The sequence below is a fragment of the Pelophylax lessonae genome, assembly GCF_965119305.1.
Source record: "Pelophylax lessonae genome assembly, chromosome: 5".
Classification (NCBI taxonomy): Eukaryota; Metazoa; Chordata; class Amphibia; order Anura; family Ranidae; genus Pelophylax; species Pelophylax lessonae.
Window position 1 is genome coordinate 199,206,348 of NC_138772.1, and position 25,436 is coordinate 199,231,783.

General features: G+C 42.0%; 1 protein-coding gene across 2 annotated transcripts in view; it reads left to right on the top strand.

The window, feature by feature from the left end:
* Window positions 1-25,436, top strand: part of ELMO1 (engulfment and cell motility 1) — a 604,300-nt gene that overhangs the window by 192,148 nt on the left and 386,716 nt on the right. For both annotated transcript variants that reach the window (XM_082257836.1, XM_082257837.1), the window contains 3 exons: window positions 2,368-2,418; window positions 5,078-5,200; window positions 11,531-11,662. In XM_082257836.1, coding sequence (XP_082113962.1) covers window positions 2,368-2,418; window positions 5,078-5,200; window positions 11,531-11,662 — 306 coding nt within the window. The remainder of the gene's footprint in view (window positions 1-2,367; window positions 2,419-5,077; window positions 5,201-11,530; window positions 11,663-25,436) is intronic.

Here is a 25,436-nt window from a genome sequence, read left to right on the forward strand (position 1 = left end):
GCCTAAAATCTTTGTATGTTGACCACTTATAATTCAGGGTAAAACATTGCACTTTAACCACTTCCCGCGAATTGATGTACCTGTACATCGGCTTGGAGAAATGGTTGTACCGGGATGATGCCTGCAGCTGTGTCCCCGCCATCCCGCTGCCTTACGCGGCTCTGCCCGGGTCTCCCGTCCCACCAGGAGACCCCAGCAACCAGTCGGCACGTCCGGTTGGAGTCCTGAACAAAGCCGGATTCGGCTTTGATCGGGTCTCCGATGTATTAACCCGGGAGCGGCGTCATGACACCACTTCCGGTTTATTTGGCGGCTAACGGCGCTGAATTTAACCACTTGCCGACTGCCTAACGCCGATCTACGTCGGCAGTCAGCCCCTCACAGGCAAAGTGACGTAGGGCTACGTCACTAGCTTGTGAGGGTCTAGGGAGCGAACGCGCGCCCCCGGAGGCGCGCTCCCGCTCCCGCGTGGTCACGGACCCCCCCGCGCGTGTGACCGGCAGACCCGATGTCCGCCGGTCACTCGGCGATCGGCGGGGGAGAGGGAGAATGTCAGGCAGCTTGTGTAAACAAGCCACCTGTCATTCTCCTTGCTGTTAGGATACTGATCACTCGGATCTAGTATGTAGATCCGTTGATCAGTGTCCATACAGCTCAAGCCCCAGCCAATCACAGTAGAAAGCACGCCCCTAGGGATACACACAGCCCCTCCCTCCCAAATAAAGTTAACCCCTTCACTACCAGTGTATTTTTACAGTAACAGTGCATATATATAGCACTGATTACTGTAGAAATGTCACTGGTAACCCCAAAAGTGTCAAAAATGTCAGTCAAGGGTCCGATCTGTCCGCCCCAATGTCGCAGTACCGCAAAAAAAATCGCAGATCGCCGCCATTACACGTTAAAAAAAAAAACAACAAAAATGACAGAAATCTTTCCCTTTGTTAGTAAACGCGATAACTTTTGCGCAAACCAATCAAAATACGCTTTTTGCGATTTTTTTTTACCAAACATAGGTAGCATAAAACAAATTGGCCGAAAAAGTAAAAAAATTTTGATTTTTAAATTTTTTTTTTGGGGAATTTCATATAAAAAAATGTGAAAAATATTGCTATTTTTGCAAAATTGACGCTCTTTTTTTGTTTATAGCGCGTGATCAAAAAATCGCACAGGTGATCAAATACCACCAAAAGAAAGCTCTGTTTGTGGGAAAAAAAGGACGCCAAATTCGTTTAGGTACAGCGTCGCACGACCGCGCAATTGTCCGTTAAAGTCACGCAGTGCCGAATCGCAAAATACCCCCTGGTCGGAATGGGGGTAAAATCTTCCGGGGCTTAAGTGGTTAAAAAACTGTCAGTATTCAAAAATGCAGATTTCGGCATTTTGAATACTTTGAAGTTGCAGTGGAGGGGTTTGGGGTCTTTCAGACCCCTGATCCCTCCATAAAGAGTAACTGTCACTGCCTATTACTGTCACAAGAAATGTTTACATTCCTTGTGACAGCAATAAAAGTGATCAGATTTATTTATTTTTTTAAATAAAATAAAATAAATAGGAAAAAATATATATTTTTAAAGCACCCCTGTCGCCACGAGCTTGCGCACGAAAGAAAACGCATATATATGTCGCACCCGCAAATGAAAACTGTGTTCAAACCACACCTGTTAGGTATCGCCGCGATCGCCAGAGTGAGAGCAATGATCCTAAAAAAAGACCTACGCTGTAACTCTAAACTGGTAACTGTAATTTTAAAGCATCGCCTATGGAGATTTTTAAGTACCGTAGTTTGTCGCCATTCCACGAGCAATTTTAAACTGTAACATGTTAGTTATCTATTTCCTCGGTTTTACATCATCTTTCACATTATACAAAAAATTGGGCTAACTTTACTGTTTAGTTTTTTTTTTAAATGCAGTAAAATGTATTTTTTCCCAAAAAATTGCGTTTGAAAGACCTCTGTGCAAATACCGCGTGACAACATTTTTTAAAACGACCGCCATTTTATTCTCCAGAGTCTTTGCTAAAAAAATATATAATGTTTGGGGGTACTAAGTAATTTTCTAGTTAAAAATACTGATTTTAACTTGTAAACAACATGTGTCAGAAATAGGCTTAGTCCTTAAGTGGTTAAGCTTGTACTTATGTACAGAGAATTTGTATTACAGTTTTAGAGGGATGAAGAAAACCAAATGATACTGCTTGCACAAATGTAACCTAGATTTGTCTTTGTGGTATGTTTTACATTTGTATTTTCAGTGCCATAACATTATTGATTCAGCAGTACTAAGATTGTAATTATTCAAAAAATAACATGTTTGATATTAAGTATTATTTTCATCTTAATGTATTTTTTTTTCTGTAAAACAGGAGATGGCAAACATACTGGCACAAAAGCAGCTCCGTTCTATTATCCTCACAGTAAGCAATGTTTTTTTTTTTTAATGTTTATTGTGCTTTTAAGTACAACATACTGTAATGGCGCTTTTCCACTGCATGGAACCGTACCGGTTCGGCACGCTTTTGTGCTTTTCCACTGCTGGTACCGCATGGTATAGGGTCGGAACGGTTCGGTACGGTACGGTATAGGTTTGCTTTTCCACTGCATGGAACCGAACGGTACGGTACGGTACGGCTCTGAAAAAACAGTACCTACTCGATTGTGGTTCCAACAGGTACCAAACTGGTACCATATCCCACAATCCTTTGCATGCAGTCACTACTAGCCACTGATTGGTCAGAGAATCCCACCCACCCCGTTGTTATCCCACCCACTTAACTTTAGTACTACTTTAGTGGAAAAGCAAACCTATACCGTACCAAACCGTTCCGACACTATACCATGCGGTACCAGCAGTGGAAAAGCAAACCGGGCCAAGCTGGGCCGAGTAGAGCCGAGCCGGTACTTGCAGTGGAAAGTGCCATAATTTGTGATTCTTGGAGGTTGCACTGTACCTAAGCTTTGTCTTGTGGCAGTGCTTTTTAATGTACTTATTTTTTCTTAAGAATGGTTTTCATAAAAATGATGTTGTTTCATGAACTATTGCGGCGCATTACTAAAGAAATCTAAAATATAACTAAAGGCAATTATTTTTTAAGTTTCAGATGGAGTAGAGAGGTTTTAATTGCTGTCTCAGTCCCTGTTAGTGAGATGTACCTTCTCTTTTTGTCTTGTCTACTGATTTCACCTAGAGTGAATAAAATTCCTGATTTTGGGTTGTCCCCAGACAGTAATAGAGGGAAAACCTTCCAATGCAGACAGTAGTTCTTGTGAAAACCAGGGATTTCCTCACTTTGGAGGGGTTTTCTCCCACTTCCTGTTTTGGCTATGGTGCAGGAAATGGGGATCAATTTCCCCAATGGGACACAGATTGCAAAAAAAGTTGACAGGGATAACCCTCCCTTTATCCAAAATGAAAAGAAAAGTTATGTATTTAGTTTTAGTTTAGTTTTTCCCAGTTTTACTTCAGTGCCCACTTCAATGTTTTGTTAAAAATATAACCTGTTTGATAATTTTAGAAAACAGTTCCCTTGGTTGTCTTGGGACCTTGAATCTACAAACCTTACTCTGCAACCAGGTAACAGCTTGGTAGAAGAGTGGAGGAATGCCATCAAATTAGAGCTGCACGATTCTGGCCAAAATGAGAATCACGATTTTTTTGCTTGGAATAAAGATCACCATTCTCTGTGTAACATCTTTTACATTATAAAAAAAATTGGGATAACTTTACGGTTTTGTTTTATTTTTTTATTCATTAAAGTGTATTAATTGCGTTTGAAAGACTGCTGCGCAAATACAGTGTGACATAAAAATTTACAACAATCACCATTTTATTCTGCAGGGTCTCTGCTAAAAAAAAAATATATATATAAATGTTTGGGGGTTCTAACTACTTTTCTAGGAAAAATAAACTGATTTAACTTGCAAGCAACAATTGTAGGAAAAAGGTTTAGTCTTTTCTTTAAGAAGTTAAACTTCCTTCCTCCGGCAGAGGGAAAGAAAAGATACAATGTAATCATTTGTGTTTACAGTTCAGTGGGAGACTAATGCTGATAGGCTTTTGCGGGAGGCTATTTTTTTTTTTTGACAGCTGTTCCCTCACAGTTATGTAAAGAATCGAGCAAGTGTCATGTTAAGATCGTCAGGGGGAGTGAATCGCGATCTCGATTCTGTTACGATTAATCGTACAGCTCTACATCAAATATAAAATCAAAAAGGTAGCTGGTTTTAGTTGTTTTTTAGAATACTGCCTAAAATTACTTTGCACTTAATGTAGGCCTCCTTGAATATGAGAAGCCAATAGTATTTGTTGTCCATATGAATTCATCTACACTGAGGTGTGAATACACTAAAATACACACTATAAATGAGTAGGGATGGGTGAACGGTTCGGCCCGAGCACGATTTCGGGCTAAACATTTGCCTGTTCTGTCATTTGCCGAACAACTGAATTTACAGGGTGTTCGGCGTGTGTTCGCCCCGACGAACACCCTGCAATGCACTGAGCACTGCACAGTGCATTCTGTGTCCTGATTAGGCAAAGCTTTGCCCAATCAGGGTGCAGTGTAAGCTGGTTGTTAAGGGGCGGGGCCGGTAAGCCGGCTGCAGCGTCCTTAACCACTTGTGGACCGGAAGGATTTGCCCCCTTAATGACCAGGCCATTTCTTTTGCGATTCGGCACTGCATTACTTTAACGGTAAATTGCGTGGTGGTGCAACGCTGTACCCAAATACAATTGATGTCCTTTTTTTCCCACAAATACAGCTTTCTTTTGGTGGTATTTGATCACCTCTGCGGTTTTTAGATTTTGCACTTTAAACAAAAAAAGAGCGACAATTTTGAAAAAAATCGCCATATTTTTAATAGGGGAGATTTCCAGTCACTTCTTGTCTTATCGGTAACACAGACAAAGATAAAACCATGTTTTGGGGAAGGGTTAAAACTTCAATAGGGTTTATGTTGATGTCTATGTCTTTCTTTCCAGGTGACAGCCTTATCCTCCATTTTTTGTACGGGCATCATAAGAGAGGAAGTAAGAACCTCTGTGAAGACTGATCATGTCTTTCTTGTTTTTCACAGCATGTCATCAGATCACAGAGAGTCATTAATAATGAAATGGGACACCAGCTCTACGTATATCAAGTTTTAACTTTCAATCTACTGGAGGATAGAATGATGACCAAAATGGATCCTCAAGACCAAGTAAGTGATTAAATACAAATATTTTCTAAATTATGTTTTGGTAATTTAAGGCAATAAAGTTACTTCCAAAAACAAATGTTGTCCATCTTTTAAGTGGCAATGTATTTTAGAAAGATTGTGGTTCACAAACTGCTAAACCATCAGAAGGGGCATAGCTTAGAGCGGGGAGTCTCCAAACTTTCTAAGCAAAGGGCCAGTTTACTGTCCTTCATGCTTTAGGGGGCTGGACTACAGCCGGTGTGAGCAGAAAATGCCTTGGTATCAATACCCCATCATTGGTTTCAATGGGAGGAATAGTGCCCCATTGTTGATAATAATGAGAAGAATTTTGCCCGATTGGTATCAGTGGAGGGAATGGTGCCCCACCATCAGTTTCAGTTGGTGGAATAGTGCCCCAATGGCCAGATAAAGTCAAGCAAAGGGCCACATCCAGCCCCCGGCTTGCATTTTTGAGACCAATGAGAATAGGCAAATACTAACCATGCCTAGTCTTTCATTTTCCCTTGTTATTTCATAGTGAAGATCAGGTAGTTGTCCTGTGGTAAATGTAGGTATCAGTTGTAGAAATGTGTGAGACTGATGGGTAGACTTTTGTTGAGTGGATAGTTAAGACTGAAAAAGCAGTAGAGCTGGATGGAAAGGGTCTGCTGTTTCCAGAAATGGCCTGGATGATTAAAAGTGAATTTACCTACAGGTAGGCTAGGTTTGATCCTTTCAAACAGTAACTGTTTCCTGTCTATGAAATTAAAACTAGTGTGTGTCACCTAGACAATGTGCAAGTTATATATTTCTACCTACCCCATACATCTTGTGCAAAATCGTCTGTGTCCATAGCCATTTTAATGTTAAAATTAAAACGTTACAGTATGTTTCTCTATATTTCATATTATGGACCGCTGCATCCTAAAGAATATTTTAAATACATTTTGCAGATTTGTTTTAATCTGTTAGTAAATTTCACAGAAAGACATGCATATGACCTTTAGGCTTGTAATGTGTTATCAAAGTTTAGGCAGCACCGTAGTTCACAGTATGGGCCCATTCACACCAGAAACTTTGCAAATACTGCAATGTTTTTGCATGCAGAGTGATGTGCATTTGACACACATTTCTCTAGCGCTCATTGACAGACGTAGTCCTCTGTGATACACCACCTTCGGGTTATGTTGCCTCCACAGGAGCAGGACTAGACAGGAAATTAAAAAGCTCTGGCCACACCCTAGGGGCAGTCCCAGAGGGTATATCCTCTCTCTCCCTGCCTCAGCAAATCAGTTATTTTCTGTCTAGTTAGGAGTAAGGACCTAGATACCTTGCTGGGATCTTAGGTCCTGGCAAGATTTTTTTCTTAAAGGATTTTTTTAGACAGCTTTTTTTCTCCAGTGTTTCTGTGAGATCTTCAAGCAAGAAAGCTGAACTGGGCGACGGGCTGGATGTTGAGATCCGGTGGTCACCCCAGTTCAGCCTACGAGCGCGTGCAGGCCATAGCTCCGCGCTGGGTCGGCCGCGACAAAGTCCCATTAAAGGACTGACCCCGCGAGTTAAACGTCTCGCTGAAACGCCAAAGACCATGAGTCACGGCGTCCATATCGGTCGACAGCCCTCCCGCCCCGGTGGAGAGGGGTACTGTCAGGAGTTGGTGCCCGCCTGGTTCCGGTATGGTGAGTAGTATGTTCCCCCTTTTCCCCTGACGGGTCTTGTGGTGAACGCGGGCCCCTCTCTGTATGGTAAGATAGAGTCCCTCTCTATCCTATAATGACACAGATCCTCCTACTTTGAGTGTGATTTTATGTGCAAAAAAGCCAGGAGGCTTGGTTTGGGAGCTAACAATCTAATTGTATACATGTTAAAAGATTATAATCTGTGGCATTCTGGGAATCTTACGGTGATAAGAATAAGCTACCTACCAGTCAGAAGCCACGGACATGTAGACTGCCTTCCTATCAGATCTCCAGCTATTAGCAGGCCTCCCGAATGGCCATGCGGTCCGCCAGGGCCGGTACCGCCAACCACGCCAAATCCCCATGCAGAGAGAGTGTTGTGTGCCCTGCAGCACACCGCTATTCAGTACAGGCCGCCGCCATTTTTTTTTGCTGGATCGCACGAGCCGCCATTTTGGCGTAGCCTCGTGTCTCCAGCATGGGGGCGGCCATGTTTGAGGTGATCCAAACACCTCGTGGAGCTAGGGGAGGTGCCGGAAGGCGTGCAGAGGGGCGGAGCCGCCTCCTTTCTTCCTGGGCAGCCAGCCAAAAGACTTCCTGTTTGTCAAGACAGCGCTGTAACCTGTTGCAGTTAAACTCTGAGCATCAAGTGGTGAGCCTGGGGGTCTCTCTCTCTCTCTCTCTCGATCGATAGGGATCCCTAGCAGGTAACACTAAGGGGCTTTTGTTGCGCTGGGGGTCTGTGAAAAAAAAAAAAAAGTTTTTTATTTTTGAATTATATTATCCAGGAAGTGACTGGAATATTCATGGACCCTGCCACACATATTCCCCCACCTGTTTCCCTCGAGGGGGCCACGGGACCCGCCGGTGCACAGAGTGTAGAGTCATTTACAGCAATTTTGGAGTCTATGGTAGCTCGGGTGGAGGCGGCCTGTCAGGGACGGGGGTCAAGGAAGCGACCCCCGCCTACCCCTATACTATCTGACACCTCTGACTCAGATTCAGAGATGGTCACTGCAGTTGCAGGTCCCTCTGCAAGGGCTGTTATCTCAGGTAAAGCCCCCTCAGACAGTGAGGAGGACGCTTCTTCTCCTGCTATAATTCAGGAAGAAGCATTGGTGGACGCACTAGTTGTGGCAGTGCAGGAAACCTTAAAACTTGAGGCTTTACCGGCAGAGGCAACTGAAACAGAGATTCCTTTTGGTACTAATAAGCCCATCAAAACGGTGAAGGTTTTTCCTGTACCTAAATGTTTCGGTAATCAGATTAAAGGAGAATGGGAGCATTCTAAACGTACCTTTACTATTTCCAAGCGTATTGCTAGACGCTATCCGTTTGAGGAATCCATCATTAAGAAATGGACGGTACCACCAGTGGTGGATCCACCTATTTCCAGGCTGAATAAAGCCACGGTTATTCCAGTGGAGGACACTTCGTCCTTTAAGGATCCGGTGGATCGAAAGATGGAAGCAGAGTCCCGCACCATCTTCTCTCTGATAGGGTCAGCATTTAGACCAGTAATTGTTATTGGTCTAGTTTCCCAGACACTTACGGAATGGGCGAAAATGGTACGCCAAGATCTTAGGGGAAAAGATATTCCCCAGGAGACATCTGATTTGATGGAACAGATTATACAAGGGCTACAGTTTATCTGTGACGCAGCCTTGGACACTACTCCCTTATTAGGGCATGCATCTAAGTCAGCGGTGATCCTCAGATGTGTGCTGTGGTTAAAATGCTGGTCAGCTGACCTAGGTTCCAAAAAGACCTTGACTAATCTCCCTTTTCAGGGGAATCGTCTATTTGGGGCCAACCTAGATGAAATCATTAAGGATGCCACTGGGGGCAAGAGCACTTTTTTGCCACAGGCTGCTAAAGCTAAGGGACCTCGCAACAAGCGAGGACCTTTCTTTACCGCCCATAAAGGGCGCCCGGCTGGTACTAGCGGGAAAGGCAAGACTCCTCCAGGAGGGTTCAAGAAGGGCTGGTCGGACAAGCAAAGGACCAACCCAGCCAAACCCGAAGCAAAGGAGTACACAGCCTGAAGGTGCGCCCCCACCCGGTTTCAGGGTGGGGGGACGTTTTCACCGGTATCCAGGACATTAGATCGAGCATCAACCACTACTACCGGTGCAATTCTTCCCTTCCAACATTTAAGTACTACAGGAAGCGGTAGTTACCGTTCCCTGAATAGATCTTTTCCTTTACCTTTTCCTAAGATTAGTCCCTACACCTCACAGGAATCGGATCTGGTTGACCAGATAGGCCAAGTAGCCTCTAGTCGGGTGACTTCGGTCCCTGAGGTTCAACCAGAAAAGATCACCCTTCCTGATAACAATCAGGTATCTGATAAATGTGTGGGAACAGAAAACGACCAGACTTTCTCGGATGGTCGGGGCCAGATACCTCTAGGGACGCCTGGTTCAGATTCTATCAGCGCCAGTGGTCCTAGAAATTCTAGGCTGGCCTCCTCAAGCCGGCCTGGCCGACTTGGACATGTTAGTCGTAGACGTTCCGTGGGAACTTCGTCTCAGGGAGTGTCTGTGGTCTCAAGGACCAATTTACCATCATGCTTTACAGTCGCTGGGTTTAATGGCCTGGCCATTGAGACCCAAGTACTGAAGGACAGAGGTTTGTCTACTTCAGTCACTCCTACCCTTATTAAAGCAAGGAAAGCGACTTCCAGCAAAGTCTATTATCACACATGGAAGACTTATATTGCGTGGTGCGAATCTTTAGGATTTCCTCCACGTACCTATTCGGTGACTCGAATATTGGCCTTTTTGCAACAAGGGGTTGAGCAGAAGCTAGCCTTGAGCACCATCAAGGGTCAAGTTTCAGCATTAGCAATCTTCTTTCAGAAACCTTTAGCTACCAAGTCCTTGGTGCGGAATTTCATCCAGGGGGTGCGGCACCTGGCTCCTCCAGTCCGCGCGCCCTTACCGCCCTGGGATCTTAATTTGGTTTTGTCGGTTCTACAGAAACCTCCCTTTGAAAACATCAGGGAGATTCCCTTGCTTACTTTATCCCAGAAGGTGGCCTTCTTGGTGGCTATTACTTCTGCTCGCAGGGTGTCAGAACTGGCTGCATTATCATGCCAGTCCCCATACCTAGTGATTCATAGGGATAAGGTAGTACTTCATCCTAAGCCATCTTTTCTTCCTAAGGTGGTTTCAGATTTTCATCTGAATGAAGATATTGTACTACCTTCCTTGTGTCCTCAGCCCAAGCATCATCGGGAACATGCGTTGCATTCCTTAGATGTGGTTCGGGCAATCAGGGTATACCTGAAAGCTACGGAATCATTCCGTAAGACGGATTCACTTTTTGTGATCACGGATGGCCCCAGAAAGGGTTTGCCTGCATCTGCCGCGACCATTGCCAAATGGATTAGACAAACGGTGGTACAGGCTTATTCTATTAAGGGTCAGAGTCCTCCGTTCCCTGTTAGGGCGCACTCCACTCGAGCGCTCAGTACTTCCTGGGCCTTTCGCCATCAGGCGTCAGTGGTCCAGGTATGTAAGGCGGCCACCTGGTCGTCGGTACATACCTTTACAAAATTCTATAAAATTGATGTGACGGCATCGGCGGATGCCTCATTTGGCCGCAAGGTTTTGCAGGCCGCAATTTGAGGAGACCGGTGGTCTACCTCGAGGGTTTTTTTCTGTTTAAAAAAAAAAAAAAAAAAAAAAAAAAAAAGAAAATTTTTCTCTTTTTTGTTGAGTCTCATCATTAAGGATGAGCATTGTAAACTTCTAGTTGGCACCGGTTGGGCCTTCTAGATTGGGATTTGATTTCATTTTCCCACCCCTCAGTTGTGATACTGCTCTGGGACGTCCCGAAGGTGGTGTGTCACCGAGGACTACGTCTGTCAATGAGCGCTAGAGAAAAATGGATTTTTGTAAAATCTTACCGTAAAATCCTTTTCTCTTAGCTCATTGACAGACGTAGTCCCCGCCCCTCTGTTTTTTCAGTTGGGTTAAAATCTCTAAAGACTGCTTTTTCACATAACTGATTTGCTGAGGCAGGGAGAGAGAGGATATACCCTCTGGGACTGCCCCTAGGGTGTGGCCAGTGCTTTTTAATTTCCTGTCTAGTCCTGCTCCTGTGGAGGCAACATAACCCGAAGGTGGTGTATCACCGAGGACTACATCTGTCAATGAGCTAAGAGAAAAGGATTTTACGGTAAGATTTTACAAAAATCCATTTTTACCATGCATTTGTAGTGCATTTTTCATAAGATCGCATTTCCTTTGATGTCACTTCTGTCTTCTTACTTCTTTGGGCTTTTATGTGTACAGCATTTTTGTGCATACATTTGCAAGCGTCTCTGTGGATTTGCAGTGCAGAAAAATGCAGCTTGCTATATATAATTTTTTGAAGCCCGGCATTGCAATAGTGTGAGCTATACCCATGAAAATAACCTAGATTTTGGACTGTCTATGCAGTTGGAGTGCAGTCAAAAATGCATCCCACTGGATCTGGTGTGAATGGGCCCTAATCAAAGGTTACATATTTTTTCCCAGACAGTGAAATCATGGTATTGTGCCTTTAGCTATACTGTACATGTTTTTGATCAAAAAAGGATCTCTGCTAACATACAATGGTCTCTATTGAGTTTTTGGGCTGTGCTCTATTCCATTACTGTCTTCTTTCCTTTGTATGTCCTCAGGCCCAAAGGGATATTATATTTGAGTTGCGTAGAATTGCTTTTGATGTAGAGCCAGACCAAAACAACCTTGGTGGGAGCATTGAGAAAAGAAAGTCGATGTACACCCGGGACTATAAAAAGCTTGGATTCACTGTGAGTACTCCTAAAATTATTGATTCTTCGTATTATTTTTAGTGTTTTTATAATTATTTAGCGTTTTTTTGCCAGCATTTAGCAGTGTTTAGCCTAGTGTTTAACATATGTTTCGTAGCTGCAGCATTAAGGAGCAGGGCCGCCGGCATCCTTAACAACCAGTGAATATTTGGTTGTTAAGGAGCAGCCTGGGAAGTCGGCCACTGCATCCTTCTCCGCTGACAACTGAATGTAAAAAAAACAAACAATGCTAGCAATACGAAAATGTGAAAAAAAAAATGAAAACGGTGTGGGAGACCCCCCACAAATCCTGCCCCTATGAGGCTGGTATGAATTTTAAGGGGAACCCCATGCCAAAATAAACAAAAAAAGGTGGGGAAGTGGGGACAAGGTGCTTTGAGGACATGTGGCCTGGTATGGTTAAGGGGGGTGCTCACTCATCCCCTCCCTTCTTTATGCATGGATAAAGTTATGGTATAGATTTTGGGGGGACCCCATGTAGTTTTTTTTTTTTTTTTAATTTTGGCGAAGGGGTTCCCTCTTAAAATTCATACCAGTATCAAAGAGCTAATCAGCTGGTCGTTAAGAACTCTGACAGCCTCCACATTAAAAAAAAAAAAAAAAAAAAAAAAAACTCTGCTAAGCGCTTGACACTGGCATTTGGAAGCATTTAGTGGCATTTGTCTGCATTTTTTCTTGCGAAATGCTGCTGCTCCAGAACGCATTGGCCCTGGGTTTTTTACTACGTCTAAACACCTATGCCATTAAGAGTGCCTAAAAGCCTATGTGTGCATGGACACAAAAATTCTGCTTTAAAAAATTAAAACATCTTAAATCTTTAATCCTAATTAAAACAGCCTAAAATTAACTTACAATAGCAATGTGTATGTATGTCACACCCACCTGGGGTCTTGCAGTGGAGAGGGAACCCAGTTGCAGTGGAACAGCACTCCCTTACAATCACGACCCTCAGGAATCCCTGGAAGTGGAAACAGGGCCCCCGTAGGATCTGTGGTGGCAGGGAGGCCTTTAATGAAGAGGAGGAAGTAAAGTTGACAACTCTGGAGTCAGGTCTGGCAGGCAATCAAGGAGTATCAACCTGAGGAAGAAAGGATCAGGAACCAGGAGCACAGTTAAAGCATCAGCAGACACACAGGAGAAAGGAAAATAACCAAGCACTGACTGGAAGGTGTGCTTGGTTTATATAGGGAGCCAGGATCACATGACCCGCCACCTCCCACCAGTAGGTGGGGCAGACAGGAGCTATGGAGGGAGGTCAGAGACCCAGCGCCATCTTGATTTGCTTTATAGATCCTGACCTTACCAGATCTGCAACTCTCCTCTCTCCCTCTGTGTAAGACACTGGAACCGCAAGGTGGCCGCCATCTTGCCACGACAGTGTGCCCGCTGCGGTCCTCAGAGGTGAGAGGAGGAGAAGGAACCACCGCAGACCCAGAGGAGGTGTCTCTGAGGACGGCAAGCACCGAGACTCTGTTGCGAGAACGCCGCAGGCGCCCAGACGCAGGTGAGTACACGGCAGTGCTGTGACAATGTAGCCAGAACACAATTTCTCTGTCGCTCATTGACAGACGCAGTCCTCTTTGATTAATATCAGTAGGGTTATACTGCCCCCTACAGGAGTAGGACACTAGGCAGGAAAAACGTTCTGGCCACACCTTAGGGGCAGTCCCAGAGGGTATATCCTCTCTCTCCCTGCTACAGGATGTCAGTTTTTTTCTGTCAGGAGTAAGGACCTAAGTTCCTTGCTGGGATCTCTGGTCCTGGCAAGCTTTTTTAGATAAATTTTATAAAGTTGATGTGCTGGCATCGGCGGATGCCTCTTTTGGCCGCAAGGTTCTGCAGGCCGCTGTTTGAGGGGACCGTTGGTCTACCTCGAGGGTTTTTTTCTGTTGGGTTTTCAGTTGAGTGTCATCCTTTTGTCCGATAGCCTTTAAGACTTCTGGTTGGTTCCGGTTGGGCCTTCTGGATTGGATTTTGATTTCCGTTATCCCACCCCTCATTTGTGGCACTGCTTTGGGACGTCCCTACTGATATTAATCAAAGAGGACTGTGTCTGTCAATGAGCGACAGAGAAAATTGGATTTTTGACTTACCGTAAAATCCTTTTCTCTTAAGCTCATTGACAGACGCAGTACCCGCCCCTCTATTTTTGAGTTGGGTTGGGTTAAATTCTCTGACACTGCTTTGTTACATAACTGACATCCTGTAGCAGGGAGAGAGAGGATATACGCTCTGGGACTGCCCCTAAGGTGTGGCCAGAACGTTTTTCCTGCCTAGTGTCCTACTCCTGTAGGGGGCAGTATAACCCTACTGATATTAATCAAAGAGGACTGCGTCTGTCAATGAGCTTAAGAGAAAAGGATTTTACGGTAAGTCAAAAATCCAATTATTCTGGCATTCTTTTACTTATTCAGTAGCAAAAAATAAAAAATAAAAAAATAATAATAAGCTTTTTGGCTATAATGATAGATTGTAAGAATGCAGTTGAGAGCTGGTAGGCTACATCCTTTCCCAGAACAAATAAGGACTTTATCACATCATCCACCTTATCCACCTTGTTTAAAAACATTTTATAAGTGCTTTGCAGACTGCCTACCTCCAGCGGATTTTCCTGCTTCCACCTATTAGAGCTAGCAGTTGTCAGTTTGCAATAGAAAATATACATTGGTCATTGTGTTACAAATAACATCAGTTTAAGTGATTATTTAGCTCGTAGAAAATGTCGTTTCTCACTGAAGACTCATTTGCAATGTAAACTTTGAATTCAGTAATGACTCCCAAATTATTTAATGAATCCCGTGACTCACATAGGTGACTCTTGAAGTTTTGTAGGTTTTTGGATCTCCTTAATTTGTAATTTGGTCATATATTCCACCCGGGCTATTTTAAAGAGGTTAACAAAACCATTTAAAACACAATAAGCTACACTTAGTGAAATATTGCATTTCTAAACTGAACTAAACGTTTTGGAATTCCTCCAGTGGTGGTAAGAAAAAAAGGTTTCTCAATGCAGAGATCAGGTTGCAGGCTGATGTACTACAGCTGAGAGGAGGTAGAAACTGTGATATTAGGCATGCACACTGGGAGATAGAATGCATGATTTCTATGAACAATTATGCGGCTGTCATGAGGCTAAATATCCCAGGAGCCAGTTTTCCAGTATGTAAATACATCTCCTAGCTTAGACAGTCTGTCTTCTCAACTCTTCAGTAATTTGTCCACAGCTGGGTTATCATATTGTATTTGTCAGGCTAGTCCTGGGAGGTTAAGAGGCCTTTATAATCAAGCAGGAAAGAGATGGTTTACTCAGTGCTCTGCAGGCAAATTGGATTTCTACAAGTAGTTTTCATATATCCAGAAGTACCTCTGAGCAGGAAAGGGACCATTTACGCACTACTCTCTGCAGGCACATTTTGACATATTCCTTATGGTCACAGTCCCCATCTGTATTTCAGTAACTATGTACTAGACTGGCGGTTTTCAGCCAGTGGTACCTGCACTTCCTAGGAACTTCTAAAAAGCTGAAAGGGAAGGAATGTGGCTATTTACTCACTACTCTGTACATGCAAATTGTAAAAACAAACTGACTTTCCAGTTCTCATCTTTTTATAATTTACTGTATACTAGACTGAAGTTTTTCAAAAACTGGTGCCTATACCTCCAGGGGCACCTTTGCTAGTCTGAAGGAGCACTGCAGGGTGAAAGAAAAACCTTTAAATAAGGAAATTGGTTGTATGTTGTTACTGACCTCCTGTCTCTGAAAAATGTTAGTTGCAAGCTAAGTCTAAGCTGTTGATTTGGATCACGTCTACTTGTGTGCAGGCAGGCAAATCACATTCTCAAAATGTGAGATCAGCAACCATGCCTATGAATTTCTTTATAAAAGTTTCCTTTTAAAGTTAGTATACTAACTTGCAAATGACTATTGTTCTTTAGCATTCTACAAGATTTATATAGCTCCAAGAGTTTACGAAGTGCTTTACAATATAAGGGAAGACAGTACAATTACGAAACTATAGGAATCAGGGGGCCCTGCTTGTTAGAGATTACAATCTAAGAGGGAGGATCAAGAGATACAATAGGTCATAACTGTGGGGGATAAGCTGATGAAGAAAGTGGAAATACAGTTGTTAGGTCGGGCAGGGTAGACCTTCCTGAAGAGAAAAGTTTTTAGGGATCGTCTAAAAGTGGACAGAGTAAGAGATAGTCAGACAGATTGAGGTAGGGAGTTCTAGAGGATGGCAGAGGCTCGGGAGAAGTCCTGGAGGTGAGCATGGGAGTAATGACAAGGGAGCTAGAGAGCAGGAGGTCTTGTGAGGAATGAAGAGAACGTCGGGGCAGGGTAGACCTTCCTGAAGAGAAAAGTTTTTAGGGATCGTCTAAAAGTGGACAGAGTAAGAAATAGACAGATTGAGGTAGGGAGTTCTAGAGGATGGCAGAGGCTCGGGAGAAGTCCTGCAGGTGAGCATGGGAGTGGTGACAAGGGAGCTAGATAGCAGGAGATCTTGTGAGGAATGAAGAGAATGATTTGGTTGGTATTTTGAGACTAGGTTAGTGATGTAGCTGGGGGCAAAGTTGTGGCTGGCTTTGTAAGTTGTTAGTCATTTGAATTTAATTAGTTAGGTGAGCGAAACCAGTGGTGAGATTGGCAGAGTGGGGTAGCAGACACTGAGCAGTTGGTAAGGTGGATGAGCCTGGCAGCAGCATTCATGATGGACTGAAGAGGGAATAGCACATGTAAAGGTAATCCAATGAGGAGGGAGTTGCAATAGTCGAGAGATGACCAGGGAGTAGATTAACTAAAATGAGCAAGCACTAAATGTAGAAAACAAACTAGATGATGTATTGTTTTAAAATGCATAAGGAATTGTTTAAAAAGCATTGATACACATTTACGGGGCGTAAAGTGTATTTTAGAAGGTCATTTAGAAAAAACAGTTTGGACACACATTTGGATTTTCTTTGTAAATGTTTAGCATTTTAAGGGTGGTAAACAGTATAATGGAGTTTAGAAACACTGTACAGTGCAGGACGATACTGCATCATAATCTTAGGTGGCTATGCTTTATCTGCTTTTAGTACTTGTTCTTCTGGCCGTATACTTATACTTAATCTTTCTACTCAGAGATTACAATTAAACAGTATTACCTGTCGGTTTCAGAATGGGAGAACGAGGCATCCGGGTATCAGCCCAAATTATAATTCTGTGCAATCCCAATTACACGTCATAATTCTCCCCTCATTAGTTCACTTTTCATATTTTTCTTTGTTGAGTAAGCCAGCAATTGTTTGAGATGAGGCTCACTTTGTCAAATATTTTCTTTTTCATAATCGTAAAGTTCTAGGTTTTGCATTTCCAGGTAGTAGGGGGTTAGCTGTATTAATCTTGCATTTCTAATGTGTGATTTAACAAGCCATAAAAATATTTCAATTTCTTTTGTCCAAAAAAAGGTCCATATACATTCCTCAGTGATGAAGTCAAACAAACCGGACTCTCAGGAAAGGGAGTGACACGCACAATGAATTATGTGCCTGTTTTTGTCAGTAATTCAGGAAAATCTCATACACAGACACAGCAGCATAGTATCACATGCATAGCACTGTGAAATATGTGTTATATCATGTCAGTAACATGGAAATACCAACAATGTGCTAATATTGTGTTGAAGGCCTACTGATACGGGATGTTAATGGGTTACTGCTGGAGACGTTGGTAGCCCTTCCATTGCCAAATGTGACTCTCTCAGGCTTAGCTCAATTTAACATGCCAAAAAATGGAACCATTTCAAGAATATAAAAGTCTATTATTTCATAAACAGCTGCAGGAGCATCCTTGTTGGTGAGACTTCTAATTGCCAGCTGGACAGATAAAGTGGCACTAGTTATTTTGGCCCTAGTTTCTATCTCCAACTGAGTGTGAACAGCTGAATATATGTGAGAATACAAGTCCTTGTTAATCTTTTTTTTCTGCTTCAGGATTTCATTTGCAGGGTTGATTCTCAATGTTATGTCTGTAGTATTTTAATGTGTCATAGGCGAATAGATACCTGATTTAGGGTGGTTTGTGTACTCAGTGGAGTTAATTTACTAAAACTGGAGAGTCCAAAATCTGGTTCAGCTTCCAGATTTTATTGCCAAAGCTTAATTGAACAAGTTAGAAGCTGATTGGCTATCATGCACAGCTGCACCAGATTTTGTACTCTAGTTTTAGTTCCCATTCACACCACAAAATGTCCTACAGATCAGTTCCAGGTGCATTACTGCATTTGTAACACGTGTTTTTTGTGTTCTGGTGCATTTTCTATGCATGTCCGAATGCAATCAATACAAACAAATGGCCAGTGCCCTCACCTATAATTAGCTTTTGCAGAAAGGAGCACATGGAAAGACAGCACATGTAAAACAAAACCAAAGAAATTTCCCAGCTCAACTCACCAGCCAGCTTGCAACCAACCAAATTATCATATCTAACAGTTTGCATTAAAAACAGGGGTTTCGTTTGCACACATTGCAAATACATACCTAAGCTGCAGAGCCACTCCATGGCACCCCAGTATTATCTGCAGCCCTAACTTTATAAATGAATTTATTTATTTTTAACAATTCTTTTTATTGAGTATTTCTAACATTTTCAACTGCAATAGTGCAGTAACAGTTTAAGGTAAACATAAAAAGAAAAGAAAAAGCAGTGGCAGCCCCAGCAAACACATACCAGCTTAAGGTCTCCGCCATCACGTAGGCCATAGACCAGTGCCCAGGTACAGTGCAGCCCTCCAGTTCAGCAATGATATAAGGATAAGCAGTATGAACCCATTTCCACTCCCCCCCCCCCCCCCCCCCCGTAAACAGACAGTACCAAAGATTTATAATTTAAAGTATATGAGAGCAACATAAGCCACCTATACAGTACTAGACAAACAGGAAATATCAGTTAACCACCCACACTCCATACCTAATCAAGCACGCTAAGTGCTCCTTAGTGAGGCGATAACAGGGAGTACCATTTGGGCAAATCTCATTGTAAACAGGAAAATGTTGAGTGAACCAACATCCATTTGAGACCGTATCCGAGGAAGGCAGCCATTCTTCACCTCAGACCTTTCAAAACTTGGTGAAGGCTCCCTGATTGGTGTAGGTGGCTTTATATAAAGGCACTGCTTTATTCACTAATGATTTCCAGGATACAAAGGTCGGTGCAGCTGTTTTTTCCAGGACAAAATATTTGGTTTCCTAGCATAGAATTGTAATAATGTGAGGAGAGTACGTATAGGTGTGGTAGTAGCCAAGGAATCTGCTAAGCTTACCGAGCATGCTTCCACTGAGAGGGGAACAGAACTACTAGTAATTGAGCTTATACAGGCCAAAACCTGCCAGAACTGCACAATAGCCTGACAATTCCAAAATATATGCATAATGTCAGCATCAGGTCCAGAGCAGCGCCAGCACAGATAGAGTTGGTTTCCTATATTTTTTTGACAATTTGGCCGGTTTGAGATAGCCCCTATGGAGAAATGTATAGTGTATTAAATGGTCTCTAGGAGACACCGGCCTGGTGAAGGTGATATCCCAAATATCCTCCCAATCATCCCGGTCTAGGCTAGGATCCACCACAGCCCAGGTAGACACACAGGGCCTCAGCAATTTAGGAGTTTCAGGGAATAGGTCCTTTGAGGTGGTGGACAGTGGTTTGATAAGTGATTCATCCCTGATTAAATAGTTCCATATCGCTGGACTCCAGGGTTAGGGGACTTTTTCCAAATTGGTACTGGACCCGTATCACAATTGTAAGTACCTAAAATAAAGTTAGAGTTGGGTAGCCTAAAACGTTCTTTTAGTATGTAAAAGGTCACCAATGCACCATGGAACAATATATGCTGCATTGGCTTAATTCTGTACTTTGTCCAAACCACTAGGTCTGGGTACAAATAGAAATGTGCTAAATTTGGATTTTTCCACAACGGCACGTGAGGAGACACGTGAAGGGCCCCCGGGGTGTAAACCCTGACCACAGTCCACGCTTTAAGCACAGAGCACATAGAGCAAGTGAGGCTGTGGGGAAACTTCATACCTCTATATAATAAATGGTTAAGGGTGTCAAATGATCCCACAAACACAGCCTCTAAAGATACCCACCATTATCGCATTTTGCTAATCACAAAGTGGGTCTCCTGGAGGAGGATGATATGGGGATGGTGGAACCGCGGTTAATCCCGGAGCAGGAATCTTTTAAACTTAGAATTCAGAACCCTGACATTCCAGGAGAGAACTTTAAGATTACTCATTTGAGATACCGTAGCACTATATCAGGTGGGAGGGGGAGAGAGTCCCCACTGATACAGAGAACCACACGGCAGCAGTCACGTACATGAAGGCAAAGTACAATATGCGAGGCAAGGCAGTACATAAAGCCAGAGTAGGTGTACCAACAGTACCTGTGTTGGAAAAAAAAAAAGATATCGAAATACAGCAAAAAATGGAGAAGGGAAAAATTAAAAATAGTCCAAGTTCCCTTTTTACTCCGGCTAAACAGTCTAAACAAGCAGGAAACCAGACAGAGGAACTTTAGACCCAAAGCCCCCTAAAAAACAGCAGAATGTTCAGATGTGACATCTTTACTGAAGACAGGGAAGGTATAGCAGAACCATGGTGTAACCCTGCAGCATATTCCACTTCTGAAGTCCAATGGATAATAACCCCCGGAAAGGCTGTAGAGGGTAAATCCCAGAACAAGCTTCTCAACAGGATTGCCCCATATGCCAACAGTGATGAGAGACAGTGCACCCTCAGCTGAAAGTGTGATCCACGCTGAACCAGAGGCAATAGTGTCCATCCAGTCAGAAGCCACAACAGGGATCTCCAAAAAAATTGGCAAAACCATCATGGAGAACCTTGAGGCGACTGGGGTGGAGCATATTATAGTTTAAACCTTTCTCACCTTTTTGGGAGTCTGCGGGCCAGAAGAGGCTGATTTTCCTGCCCGATTTTGCTCTACCAGGCATGGGGAGAATGGGGAAGCTCCTCTGATCAAGGGTAGAAGCTTGTTGAGCAGGATGTCGGGTGAAAACCTGGGATTCGGGCAGGTGCGTCCTTCACTCTCACATCCCAGATACACCCCTCTATTAATTATTGAGAGCCTCCATAGTAAAAGTATATGCATAATAATGGCAGGTGACCCTGGAGAGAGCCCACCCCTCCTTAAAGCTTGCTGGTGAGTTGAGCTGGGAATTTTTGTTTAACGTGTGTTGCCCTTACTAAATCAACCCCAGTGCCTTGTTTTCAATCATTAATGAATGTAAAGTATATTATATGGGTTCTAATGGCATAGTCCACACCAGTGCTTTTCAGTTCCAGAAAAAAAAAGTACAGTGTTGCTTTTTTCCTGCACAGAACTGTACTGGAACACAGTAAAAAAGCAGAAAAAAATGCATCGTACCCCAGTACAGAGGAAAAAAAAAAAAAGACAGGAAAAAAAATGCATCCAGAAACACATCAAAAACATGTTAAAATTGTACATGTAGAAATGCATGTGAAACGGATCAGGAGGAAATTTTTGTGGTGTGAACGGGCACATTATAGGTAAAGATCTGCATAAATATCATTGGATATCAAGTTGCATGTATTGATCTAGTTGAAAGTGAAACTCCAGGCAAGAGTGTAACAGCACCTAGCAATATTTTACAAGCACTATTGGGTAGAGTGATATCTTGCCCCATGGGGCCTGCATAGCCCCAGCCTTGATGTCACAACAATGAACATCACAGGACATGGATCCTCCATCCATGTGTTCTCTTGTTATCCCACTCAACACCAATACGAAGCAGGGTTTTGGGGGTATGGTTTTTATTATACCACTGATGCAAATGCCCCAGAGACTACCAGGGTCTTTTATTACTCTCACCGAAGCAGGGGAATTTTTTATTTTTCAAAATGCATGGGGCAATTTTTTTCTTTCTCTAACCACTGACAAAGGGCATCTTTTATTCCCACTAACATCAGGGCATTTTCCTCCCACTGACCACCAATGCAGTGGCATTTCTTTCTCCTACTGATTACCCACATAGTGGCATTTTTTTCTCCCACTGACCACCGACATGGGAATTTTTTTTTTTTTTTTTACTCCAACTGGCCACTTACTGTAGGTAGGGACACTTTTTGCTTTTGCTAACCATTAAAATGGGGCATTATGTACTCAAAGTGATTACTAATTTAGGTGCATATTTTATTCCCAATGGCCACTGGCATTGATACAATTTGTACTCCCACTAACCATTGACGTAGGGGGATTTACTGTCACTGATCACCAATATAGGGGACATTGTTATGTCCACTAACCTCCAATGCTGGAAAAATGAGGGCAGAATTATAGTCCAATTCCTGCCCCCAAACAGTGTGATGGATAGTGAACTGGTCCTTTGTTTAAAACGTTTTGGAAGCCCTGGTATGTACGTTTGATTGAAATAAATGCACACATTTTTAAATGCATGTATTATGACATTATTCATTTATAATTATAGAAAAAGATAAGACAATTACATTTCTATGTAAAAATTAGTTCCATGCTAAATTGAGTTCTGAATAACAAGTTCTGATTACGTACACCAGAGGGCAGCAAATGCCTATTATATTCTTAAACTGTAATTTCACACACATCCAAGCAGTTGCAATTACAAAAAGAATTGAGACAGTGCTTTTCCTTGGATTCTGGATGTGCTTCATACATCCTAATAATCACAGTTCAACGTCCTCTTAATTTTTTTTTTTTTGAAAATTTGTTTTTATTGAACTTTTGCACACAAAAAACAGACAAGACAATGCCACGCAGGGCAACAACCACCCTCAGTGACAACAGGTCAAACCCCTCCCACACCACCCCCCACCCACCCCCCCCCCCACCCCAGGCTCCATCCAGCACAACGTCCTCTTAATTAAACTGGTAGATGCAAGCACGTTTGTTTTTTTGCTTATTGCACTCATTGGTGCTTTATGCAAAATGAATGAGGAACTGTTAACCACTTAAGCCCCAAAAGATTTTACCCCCTTCCTGACCAGGGCCTATTTTGCGATTCGGCACTGCATGACTTTAACGGACCATTGCGCGGTCGTGCGACGCTGTACCTAAACTAATTTGACGTTCTATTTTTCCCGCAAACAGAGCTTTCTTTTGGTGGTATTTGATCACCTGTGCGATTTTTTGATCATGCGCTATAAACAAAAAAAAAAGCGTCAATTTTGCAAAAATAACAATATTTTTCACATTTTTTTATATAAAATTCCCCCCCAAAAAAAATGTAAAAATCTATTTTTTTTAACATTTTAGGCCAATTTGTTTTCTGCTACATATGTTTGGTAAATAAAATCGCAATAAGCGTATTTTGTTTGGTTTGCGCAAAAGTTATTGCGTTTACTAAGGGAAAGATTTTTGTCATTTTTATTGTTTTTTTTTTTTTTAACGAGTAATGGCGGCGATCTGCCATTTTTTTTTTTTTTTTACGGGACTGCGACATTGCGGCGGACAGATCGGACCCTTGACTGACATTATTGACACTTTTGGGGGTACCAGTGACATTTCTACAGTAATCAGTGCTATACATATGCACTGTACTGTAAAAATGACACTGGCAGGGAAGGGGTTAACTTTATTAGAGAAGGAGGGGTTAAATGTTTCCCTAGAAAAAGAAAAAGAAAAAATGTTTCCCTAGAAAAAGAAAAAGAAATAGAAAAAAGATAAGACAATTACATTTCTATGTAAAAATGAGTTCCATGCCAAATTGAGTTCTGAATAACACAAAGTTCTGATTACGTACACCAGAGGGCAGCAAATGCCTATTATATTCTTAAACTGTAATTTCACACACAGCCAAGCGGTTGCAATTACAAAACGAATTGAGACAGCGCTTTTCCTTGGATTCTGGATGTGCTTCATACATCCTAATAATCACAGTTGAACGTCCTCTTAATTAAACTGGTAGATGCAAACACGTTTGTTTTTTTTTTTTGCTTATTGCACTCATTGGTGCTTTATACAAAATGAATGAGGAACTGTTAATAAAGATACCGTTTTATATATAAAATAGTAATTTTGCACATAAATTCATAGTAAATAAGTTATTGTACACAACTGTATAGCTTGCACCCTCTAGACCAGGGATCTTCAAACTATGGCCCTCCAGTTGTTCAGGAACTACAACTCCCATCATGCCTAGTCATGTCTGTGAATGTCAAAGTTTTACAATGCCTCATGGGAGGTGTAGATCCGCAACAGCTGGAGGGCCGTAGTTTGAGGATCCCTGCTCTAGACCCTCATTGTAGTCATGGAAGAGACCATTAATGGTTGGTCAGTTATTTAATGACCGCTATCATTAATCCTTTCTCTAGAGATAATCTATATGTTCAGATGGTTAGAATATGAATTTTACAATCTTTATTTAAAAAAAAACATCGGTTTTAAGTGGTCAACCACACCTATAGGTGTTAAAAAAAACACACACATATATATATATATATATATATATATATATATATATATATATATCTTAATATCAGTTGACCATGTTTGTGATGATATGGGTTTTATACCTGAAAAAGCGATAGCAATCTACTGACCCTAAACATCACCTTTACTGGTAAACCTAACTCTAAACTAATCCGTAAATGTAACCCTTAACTTCAACTTTGAATCATACAGTAGCCTTAAATTTCAAGTCAAATTTAGCCTAGTTTGGCAGTAAATTATGTAAAGGCAATAGTAGCAGTTATTACATTATGTCATGTGATGCAAGTGTTAGCATCTACATTTCTGCTGCCTAAAATCTGCTGCAAGATTTACGTGCCAAAATGAAATGATCCATTTCAATAACGTATTTGTTAAGTGAATTAGGACCTTTTGTTACATTTGCAGTTTAGGTTTATTTCCCTAAATGGTGCAAGTTAACAGCAGTGATTTGAATGCTGTGTCCAGTGGCAATGGAAAGAGAGCAATGTTTTGTTACACATGTGTAATTTCACCATACAAAGGATACACCTCATGGCAACTACTTTTCTACGCATCCATTATGGTTGATTTTCTTTTTTTTTTTAAACAGTTTCTGTCATGTTTTTATAATTTTAAAATCTACTTTGGACTATTTTAGCCAGAAGCTATTTAAAAGCTTCATTTTACACACACACACACACACAAAATGTGTATATATATATATGTGTGTGTGTGTATACAGTATATATATATATATATATATATATGTGTGTGTATGTATATGTGTAATATATATATATATATATATATGCATACACACACTATATTGTCAAAAGTATTGGGACACCTGCCTTTACACGCACAAGAACTTTAATGACATCTCAGTCTTCGTCAGGGTTCAGTATCAGTGTGTTGCCAACCCCCTGAAGTGAAATTTACTGGCAGGATGCCAAAATTTATACAATCGGCACCCAATTTTTTACTGGCAAAAATCATGAAATTCACTGGCAGAGCCGCATTTTTTACTGGCACTGCAAAAAAAAAACTAAAAAGGCAATTTTCAGTGCTTAACAATGCAAATATCTATAATTTTACTATAAACATATAGCTAGTGCAAGCAATGTGTTTAAGTTAAACAAAATTTAATTACCATATTTCTCCATTTATATGAAGGTCAGGTTGCTATAACCCAGCACAGAGTTTCCCCTTACATCAGAGTCTGCAAGAATCCCCCTTACAGTGAAAGGGAACTCTTATATAAAGGGGAAGGCTGCACATCAT